Below are 9,633 nucleotides of genomic sequence, written 5' to 3'. Positions count from 1 at the left end.
TTAAATATAATCATATTTAATATGAATAAAATGCTACGCGATGTTTAAATCAATTCGTACAAAATTAAAAGCCTACAGATACACGGACGTTGAGAAAAAGTGTAGGATATCATTAATTCAACTACCAGGGTATTAACTATTTAAAAACATTTGTAGGCACTATTGTATGGTAGCATGTATTAAAGAAATATATTAAAAATTTCAATAAATATCTATTTGTATGAACTATGTATGTATATTGCAGTAGGTACAACCAGAAATGGTGTCCGTAGATTATTTTATTATTGAATTTGTTATACTTTTATCTCAGTGCATAAATGGGAAAAGACACTGTAAGAACAATTTCGCGATCTCGTTGCATAAGCCAGACATCGTTAGAGTAATAGGCTGATCAATATGATGTGTGGCCTAAAATAATAATGATAATAAAAGCTTATTTATGAGCCATAAATAAAATTGTTATAAAGATTATCTACCCTACCCTATCTATGGTTTTCGGGTTGAGAGAAATGAAACATATATATATATATACTGTATCCTATATACAAATATTTACTTCTAGTGTTAACGTTTGACTAAATTTGTAATTTATCAAGGGGCCCAAATTTACGATAAACCTATCATTTACGGAAGATTCTCCTTTTTTCGTGCTTATGTTTATTCAGTTCTAATCTACACCTGCGTTTACACGTTAATCTCATATGACATCACTCAATCGTGCGTATACTTTCTGCTTGTTTCCTTTAACAGTTTACTTGATTCAATCAGACAGAGATATTGAAGAAAGGCCGACAGTGTTCAATGACGTATTCAAAACAACCATAATTGGAAACAATATATTTAATATTTATTGTGACAATAATAATAAATATAGTACAACGTCTCCGCAATAGGAGAATTAATTTCTTAGAAACTCTCAGCAGAGATTGGATATCACACAACGGAGAAACTATCCTTCGTTGCTTCTTATCTCGATTAGCTGGGAATATCCAAATCACGTGAATAATTATTGATTTTAATTTTTGTTTTTTCTTTCTTTAATTTATAGCTTACTCATATTTGCGAACTTGTGACTTTAATGAGCTCCAGTTTAAATATTAATATTTCTGTTTCCACTTTTCTTGTTTTTTTTTCCTTCTTTTTCCCCTCTATTTCATATTTGAAAAAAAAACAGTGTCTAATCCGTTTTCATATCAATTGTATAATTTGAAAATGCTAGATGTTACGTAATGTCAGAGCGATTGAATTAATTCATTGGGGAGGCTTAACATTGTGTTGGGAATGGAGGGAGAAGAACCTGCACGAGTAATTAAGTGAGTTTCGATACATAATGAGAAATATTGGAGTAGAGAAGGTAGTAGACAACAGTCGCTTATCAATCGTCGATGAACCGAGGCGAGTTTGAGCGAATGAATGCTCGATTACCATTAGAAGAAGTATTTCAAAACACTGGAATTTTTGCTGTCCGAACAGTTCGTACGAGCCACAACAGGTCTCAGCTCACAACACACTTATTCCTTACAGACTGAATTCTTAATTACGCTTCTCAATATTCATTTAACGCATTAAGATTGTCGCGTGAGTTTTTTTTAACTGGTTTCGTTCAGCTCGTTCGCTCGATTCGTTTCGATGCTTAGAGATCACCGTGACGGAAAGACTTTTCATCAAATTCTCGTACAGCAAGGATATATTTTTGATTGATCAAGTGATGCAAGGTCGACCCATAGAAATGGACGATTGGAATTCGTACGGCCTACTTATTGAAAAGTGAACCACAGTCGGACGAGTCCACGAGCGAGTTTTACCCGTTGGATTTTTTTTTCCCCGAGGTCTACAGATCGGTCACCGATATCAAGTAGCGCGCGAGCCACTAACAATTGAGTCGTTTGACCTCTCTTTATTGGCAAGTGGCACCGGTAACTTATGGACGTCTGCCAGTGTGCGCAGTTTCTTTACAAGACCTTCACACTGTGGACCGTTTTCGAAAATAGCTGCATCTTGTCACTTGGTGACGGATATACCAGCCCCTAAAGGGCTAATTTTGTGATCCTCCGTCAATAGCATCTGACAGTTGAGGCCAATTCGAAAGCCAAAGGGACCCTCTTAATCTCTTAATCCAATTAAATCGATCAAATTCCTCGAATAATCTGGCCACTCGAGATATGATCGCGGATAAACGAAACAGTGAAAAAATTTCGACGATAACCGGTAAGTGATTTTTTCGAGTGGTTTGCTTTGATCTTATATAATTGCTGAATTATAGAAACTGACCAATAATGAAGTGTCAGAGTGCTGTTGAATGTTCGCTTTTTTTAGGTGACACCGAACCTCAGGATGGATCAGCTGATTTCTTCAGAGCTATCGCTTATTCTGGTAAATAAACTCAGTCTCGTACATAACAAAAAATTAAAATAGAGTGATCGAGATAAAATATGGAAATTTCTTATTTGTGTAGAATATGGTCGATTCAACCATTTGCTGCTACTGGCAGCTCTGCCAATCGTCTGGACCACCACATTTGATCATACAACAACCGCGTTTATTTTATCCAGTGCAGAGACAGACTTAGAGTTGACATTTTTGCGTAAAGGCCTTCTTCTTGCAATCCCTTTCATAGGTCACTATAAATATTATCAATAATTTATACACTACATGATTTTCAGTCACGCAATCTTTCATCTCTCCCTCTCCTCTTATTAGCAATGACAATCTCCGGCTTCTTCTGGGATTTTATTGCGGATGATTACGCTGGAAGAAGAACGTTGTTTGTTTTGGGATTATTAGTTGATGTCTTCCTGAATGTGCTGAGCAGTGCAACGCAATCGTACTACGCTCTCCTGTCGGTAAAATTTATCAGCGGTGTCATGTAAGTAGCTTATTATGATCGAGCTTGTCCTCTTATCGGAGTAGTTTTTAGATCTCTCGCGTCTCTTGATTCGCAACGACGAGAAATGCTTGTAGAATTGGAGGCCCGCTGGCGAAGCTCTCCTCCTACCTCACCGAGTTCCATTCGTCCAAATACAAGCAGAGGTTCTCCACTCGTTCGAGCATTCTTTTCTCCGTGGGAATAGTAGTGCCCCCAGGTACAATTTTTAACCTTGAAATTACTTTGATAATAATAATAGTACAGCAAGTTTACCAAAATAAGCCAGCAGTACCAAGTATTTTTCTTCTCTCGACAGTGATCGCCATGTACGTGATTCCTCGTCACTGGAGCATCGATGTTTTCGATCTAAACTACAACAGCTGGAGGATCTACCTGCTGATATTTTCGATTCCTCCAACGCTGGGACTTGTAACTGCGAGCTTGCTGCCGGAGAGCCCGAAGCAGTTGATGGCAGCTGGTAGGCTGGACGATGCTCTAAAATTGCTCGGAAGAATATATTCGATGAATACAGGAAAACCAACTGACACATTCCCAGTACGTTCGTAAATGACGGTCCAGTGACTGCTCTCGCTTCTTCTAGCGACAAGTTAATTTTATAAGGACAGGCCATCGATCGGGCCTCGTCAAGATTCCCAAACACACATCTCCCCCAAAGCCACCCTCCAGTTTAAAATTCAACGATTAAGATTCTCCGTTAACGAGAAAAACTTACACGAGTTATCTCCTCGTTAAAGACACGAATTTTCATTTATATATTCTCTTTCTCTTATTGGTGTGGCTACGCTATTTATGTATAGGAAAGGTGACGCGTTATATTCACATTATAATTCCAACGTGACAATGAATGCTCTTGGGTAGCGAGTTTTCACAGGGTCGGTGAGCTTTTAACGAACGACCCTGACTCTGAGATATCTTGGCAGGGCCGCGCGTGCGAAACAAACGACAGTTTTTATTTACGACGCTGGAACCGTCTCAGCTGGTAGAAAAAGTGTACACCTATACATGCAAATGTTGCTAGAATAAGAGGCGGAAAATGGAAAGAGAGAAGATAAAAGAGCATAGAGCGGCATAGAGCGAAAGGGAAAATCGTATTTTCCGGGCGAATAGAACATTTAGATAGCGTCGGATGTATAATTCACTGGGAGATCCACGAGAACGGACTCGCATTGTTCCTCCTTTCGTTGCAGATAAAAGCATTGCTAGGAGAGCACAAGGCGCAATTACCAAAACCCTGGAGCAAGCTCTGCCGCGAAAAAATTCGTCTTTCCTGCTATAATACTCGACTGTTACTATCGCCACCATATTTGAGCGCGTTCTCGCGCCTCTGTTTCCTACAATTCGCTAGTATGCTCGGGTAAGTTGTCCTTCATACGTAATCTCTCATTTTTCCATCACAAAGGAAGAACCCTAGATTAGGAGCTACGATAATACAGCCTGAAATTACTCTCTTTCCTTTCACATGAAATTCTTCAGCTTCAACCTGATGAGACTATGGGTGCCACACCTATTCACAATTTTAAACAATTTCGACTACGAGAACTGGAAACCGGAAGATAGAGAAGCTACCATATGCGAAATGCTCGACCTTAGAGCGAACGTACCATCCAGAGACGCGTGGAACAGCACTGATTTCGATAGTTTTTTCATCCCTGTGAGTCACGTGTTATACGCTTCATTCTTTTCTTAATATTTATTATAAATATATAGATAATACTGCAGTAGAACTTTCGCTTTGATTAATCAATGAACCGAAAAACTCTGGTAATTAGTATTTCTTTTGTTTTTTTTTGTCCTTCTATTTGCATACGCGTGTAATTAGAACAAATGAAAAGGATGGAAATTGTCTGTAAACAGTGGTACGAGAGCTCGGCAATTTACATGAGATCAACGATAATCGCATCATCAGCTGTGATATTCAGCTCTTTGTTTGGACTGGTCGCCGGCACGCGAATTAGAAAGAAGATAATATTACGTAAGAGGATTCCAGTGATATGGAAGGCAGAGATTAAAAAAAATAGTCTAGTTAGAACAATTTGATTAACGGATGGTACCGGTGTTCTGTTGCAGTAGCAGCATTCCTGATAATGGTGGTAAGCAGTTTTGGAATAAATTGGGCGCAAGCTCCACCCTACATGCTGACGCTGGCATCCGCTATTATCGTCACATCAAGAATAACTGGTAATATCGTTACCGCGCTCAATGTCGCCATTATTCCAATCCCATTAAGGTAATGCTTTATACAAATAACTCAATATACACATCGCACCGACCATTATATATCATTTCCTATCGCTCATTCTCAAGGTCATCCATCTGGACCCTGGCGAAGTTTTAGAAAAAAAAAAAAAATTAACGCCAGAGTATATTTTGTCGAGGCTAATTTTGAGTTTTATAACAGAACGACCAGCCTGGCGATCAACAATGTAATTGGAAATGTGGCGGCAGCCTTGGGAAACGTAATCTTCGCCTGGCTCCTCAGCAGCGACTGCCTCGTATCTTACGCCGGTTTGGGATGCTTATTTTCAGGTGATACGAGATCAATCTCGTCTATAGATCTCATCAAACATCTCGCACGCTTCGTTAAATCCTAACGTGCCACTCGTTTCTCTCCCACAGGCTGTGTTTGTCTATCGTTCTTCCTACCGAAACCCGTTAGGACACCGCCACCGGATCTCACACCGGGTGACCTCACCGGCAAGAAGCTCCATTTTTCAATCTACGCTCCATGACGCTTCATTCTACTTTCTTTATCTCCTTTTCGGAGAACCCACTTTTATCGATTGACTCGAATTCAACAAAGCGAGAGCACGATTTTATCCTACCACGTTACGTATTATAGTTTAGAAACTGATGCACCGAAACTAACGCTATATATATACAGATGCATCGCACGGCTGCTTGTACTTTGCCGAAAAACCAAACAAACGATCCTCTATCTCGCGTTATATCGGCCTTTTAACTCGCGAAACAGTTTCAACGCATTAGCGGTTCTACCAAACTGGCAAAATAAGCGATGATTCGGCTGAACGTCGAATTTTTGGTAAAGTGGAAAATTGGTCGTTCACACTGCGCGCAGCGAAATGTATTAATTAGAATAGTTGGCAAGTTGTTTGTCGACGTTGATGAAAATACGGGTATTAGGTGTAAGGTTTTTATTATTCTGCTGGACAGAAGAATATTGTATAAAATGAAATAAAGAGTATACATATTTTCATACGCGGTATGTTTGAGCAAAAAGATTGTATAGACTGTATATATGTATAAAGCAAAACAATAGCGCACGATCTAATAAAAGCGGCTTGGTTTACCAGTGACATTTAAGGCGTGAGCGCACTTTGTTTGGGTGACTGTGAAACATTTGACGACATCGTCCCGTCGCAACGACCTACTTGACAAAGTTCCATCGGGGCGAATCATTATACCGGATAACGATGTTCGCCACACCGACGTCGTCAGATATTACTCGCCAGCGAGAATTCTCAATTCTTCTCTCTGACGGAATTCGAGTTTAACTGTTATTCTGTAGCTCGCAATAAACTCCTACGGCATTCTTTTACGATTCCAATTTATTGGTCAGTTTATTCTTTATCTTCGGAATACCGAGATTCTACGTCGATCGGCTGATTTCAATTTAAGTAATAAAAAATATTTTTTTAACGAGGCTATCTGATGACCCCGAACCTGAAATCGTGAAATCTCTTATCTGGCGAAATTTCGATTGCATCTCGAGCGAGATTAAATCGCGACGTGTAATGATGTGCATCCAAGGTTTGCAGGGCTCCCCCCCCCCCCCCCCCATCCTTCATCAACCAAATACGTAACTCTCTGTTCAAGGCTGCTGCGTAAGAAGAAACCATCCTAAAAGCGCGTCGCCCTCTCCTATTTAGTATCGTTAATGGGATTTCACGGGGAATTAAGCGATAACGGGTTGACGTCGTGGCCAAATTTATCGGCTGTACCATCTTCAACGTACCACACCATGAGAGATTGTGGTATTACTCCTAGCTTACATTAATTAGTTAACGTCTACCTTTTGCTTTTTAAATACAATTGATGGATAACACACTAAATACTCTTATTTCTCTTCTTCTTTTTTTCAATGTTATTCCAATTGATATGTTCTTCTGTCGATCAAGATACGGTCGATTACATAATCGACTTTCTAAGTCGAATGCATTATTTCCGGGCTGGGATTAATTGGAGCACTGGCCCTAAAACTTCCAAATTTACGAGATTATCAACCCTGGCTATGGACAAACAGTTATTCAAAATAATGATTTATTTGAGATTTTTTCTTAATCGAGCAATTCTGTCTTGCTATATTGGTCAGAAATTGCTATATGACAATCGGTTGATGCATGTATTTCTCGAATTAAAGAACTTTCAAAGTTTATAATAGATATAATTAATAAAAAGGTCTATAGACTAACAAATTTCATAAGGGATTTCTTCTTAAGTTCGAGTATTTTTTTTGTTTAACTTTTCAGCTTGGTCACTATTAATTTCGGACCCTATTAGATTAAGACGATGCGTTTTATCGTCGATAAAGAATTTATCGACACAAAAACGGTAACATATCTTGCATAAAATTGTATTATTGATACATCGATGCTTTCATTGATATTTATAGCTTTGCTCGGAGAACTATGCTTAATTAGTGTAGGACGGAAGTTTATGTGCCTGGGAAATCCAATGCAAAGTTTGGTATTAGCGAATATGTGTAAAAGGAAGCTAAAGCACACTATACTAGTTTCCACGGTGTATCTCAGCCTCTCTTCCTGATTTGGTTAAGTTTAGATTCCTCACTTTGAATATCACAACCTCCGTGTCGATATATTATTATTGGTTTGCTTTTTACTGTGAAACTTTTCCTATCCTATCCAATAAACCTTTGGAATTATAAACTTTTATCTAATTCTATATATTAATAAAAGTAATTTACACATTATACACAAAAATATAAAATTTGCAGTTTTTACAGATTTATTAAATTTTTTGCAATTAACACTCTTTCAGTAGATTCGGATAGGAAGGTAAATATTCATTTTTGCAACCAGACGTTTATTTATTGAACTTACAGTAAATTAAAGGCCAAATTTTTTAAAATACGTATTTGATCATAATAATTTTATATTATATTTATAATTTTATTATACACACTTTTTTATAGTTTTTATGTGCTTGGACACAAATACCACGAAGTCGATCCAACTCGGACATGATATGCTGCGATAAAATTAAAAATATTAGAGATAGCTGAGGAGGCTGAGGAGTTTTAGATACCATTATATTATAGTGTATGTTTTCTTTATGATATTTACTACATTTTTAATGCAAACAAAAATACAGATTTTTTCAAAATTCTAAATTGATCTATCATCCCTGCCTCTTAACAATCAGTAGTCGCCCCACGTCGCGCCCATTCACCACTTTTGGTTTTAATTCACTGTTGTTGATAATACAGGAATTACTCGCTCATCCAAAGGAGGCTCCACTGTCTTGCACAACTGGAAAGAGGAATGAAGTGCAAGATCCAACGACCAGTGGTCGCTACCAGTCGCTATTAGTCGATACATTTACACTACTTTGCACTTTGCAGAGTTTGCAGTGGTACGTCAAATATAAATAATCAAACATGGCTAATGTGTTAAGATTTTACAAACTTTCAGAACTTCTATTAAAAAGACCAATTTACGTAAAAAATCACAGAACTTATGCCAAGTATACTAAGCGCCCACATCGTAAGTAATTCAACTCTCTATTAAAACATTTATATTTAAAAGGAAGTGTTTTATATTGGCTGATAGGTTACCTTATTTTAATTTTATTATATAATATATTATAAAAGTAAAGATGTTTGACTGAAATTTCTATGTACTAAAAGTAATTGTCGATTTCACTGAGTCTTTATTTCATAGCTTTATTTGGAACATGGGATTTATCAGCTCAAGAAGTTCCTAAATATGAAGCTGAAAGAAAAGCAGCAGCTGCGAAATATAACTTACATCCAGATGAGTATGAAACATACCCTGAAGATTATGCTTATGGAGATTATCCAAAATTACCTGACCAAGGATTAGATGCTAGAGATCCTTACTATCCATGGGATGAACCTTACCAAAGAAGAATGAAAAGCGATCCTGTATGAACTTATAAATCAAAATATCACATAATCATAACATGATTATAAAAGCAACTACATTGTGGTTAATACCTTCCATTTTACTATAATTAATTACTACATTTTTTATGTTACAGATGCATATATATGAAACGCTGTTTACACTTGATCGCCATAGTCAGTATAATGTCGATGATCACCTTTACACTCCTTCTCAAGGAACAATAGTTTGTCTTCTTTTCTTCTCTGCTGTTTTTGCTCTATATTATTTGACTTTCAATTATAGATTATGCCCACCAGTAGTAAGTATACTTTATCTGTAAAATTTACAAGATGCCAGTTCTTCATAATAAAATATGATATTTGATTATTTTTATTAATATATGTTAATTTTAGGCAGAAAAACAGTATCCAAAAGCTGGAGTTGCCCATTATACTTTTGAGCCAGCAGTCTAGAACATATAATCATATTAATTTAGTTCAATATGCACTATTAAAATGTTGCAAACATTGGATTTCCAATATTTCTTTTTTATATAATATTGATTAGGTTAATAAAAAATAAGTTTAAATTGTTGACAGTTTTGTTGTGTTTAATTTATTTAATTTCATTTATGAACGTGTA

At 37.1% G+C, this 9,633-nt stretch overlaps 2 protein-coding genes across 2 annotated transcripts; both read left to right on the top strand.

The window, feature by feature from the left end:
• Nucleotides 1-1,364: 1,364 nt before the first annotated feature.
• Nucleotides 1,365-6,103, top strand: LOC136774053 (synaptic vesicle glycoprotein 2C-like). The gene is made up of 12 exons (XM_066728117.1): nucleotides 1,365-2,208; nucleotides 2,317-2,373; nucleotides 2,456-2,617; nucleotides 2,701-2,866; nucleotides 2,962-3,083; nucleotides 3,183-3,421; nucleotides 4,075-4,241; nucleotides 4,361-4,538; nucleotides 4,742-4,859; nucleotides 4,955-5,114; nucleotides 5,286-5,413; nucleotides 5,504-6,103. The coding sequence occupies exons 1-12, from the start codon at nucleotides 2,163-2,165 to the stop codon at nucleotides 5,614-5,616; spliced, it is 1,656 nt and encodes a 551-aa protein (XP_066584214.1). The 5' UTR covers nucleotides 1,365-2,162; the 3' UTR covers nucleotides 5,617-6,103.
• A 2,365-nt stretch (nucleotides 6,104-8,468) lies between these two features.
• On the top strand, nucleotides 8,469-9,585 carry ND-ASHI (NADH:ubiquinone oxidoreductase subunit ASHI). The gene is made up of 4 exons (XM_066728782.1): nucleotides 8,469-8,628; nucleotides 8,806-9,029; nucleotides 9,146-9,310; nucleotides 9,405-9,585. The coding sequence occupies exons 1-4, from the start codon at nucleotides 8,523-8,525 to the stop codon at nucleotides 9,462-9,464; spliced, it is 555 nt and encodes a 184-aa protein (XP_066584879.1). The 5' UTR covers nucleotides 8,469-8,522; the 3' UTR covers nucleotides 9,465-9,585.
• Nucleotides 9,586-9,633: the final 48 nt, after the last annotated feature.

This window comes from Prorops nasuta, unplaced genomic scaffold (assembly GCF_024137725.1).
Source record: "Prorops nasuta isolate Cenicafe-Biocafe unplaced genomic scaffold, Cenicafe_Pnas_1.2 PNAS00006, whole genome shotgun sequence".
In the NCBI taxonomy this organism is placed as follows: Eukaryota; Metazoa; Arthropoda; class Insecta; order Hymenoptera; family Bethylidae; genus Prorops; species Prorops nasuta.
Note: the sequence above shows the minus strand (reverse complement) of the source record. Positions and strands in the feature narration are given on the sequence as shown.

Coding starts and splice junctions, on each gene's coding strand:
- LOC136774053 (XM_066728117.1), top strand. CDS start 2,163: ATGATCGCGGATAAACGAAACAGTGAAAAAATTTCGACGATAACCG. Junction 2,374..2,455: donor CAGAGCTATCGCTTATTCTG/GTAAATAAACTC, acceptor TTATTTGTGTAG/AATATGGTCGATTCAACCAT. Junction 4,539..4,741: donor TCGATAGTTTTTTCATCCCT/GTGAGTCACGTG, acceptor GTCTGTAAACAG/TGGTACGAGAGCTCGGCAAT.
- ND-ASHI (XM_066728782.1), top strand. CDS start 8,523: ATGGCTAATGTGTTAAGATTTTACAAACTTTCAGAACTTCTATTAAAA. Junction 8,629..8,805: donor GTATACTAAGCGCCCACATC/GTAAGTAATTCA, acceptor TTTATTTCATAG/CTTTATTTGGAACATGGGAT. Junction 9,030..9,145: donor GAAGAATGAAAAGCGATCCT/GTATGAACTTAT, acceptor TTTATGTTACAG/ATGCATATATATGAAACGCT.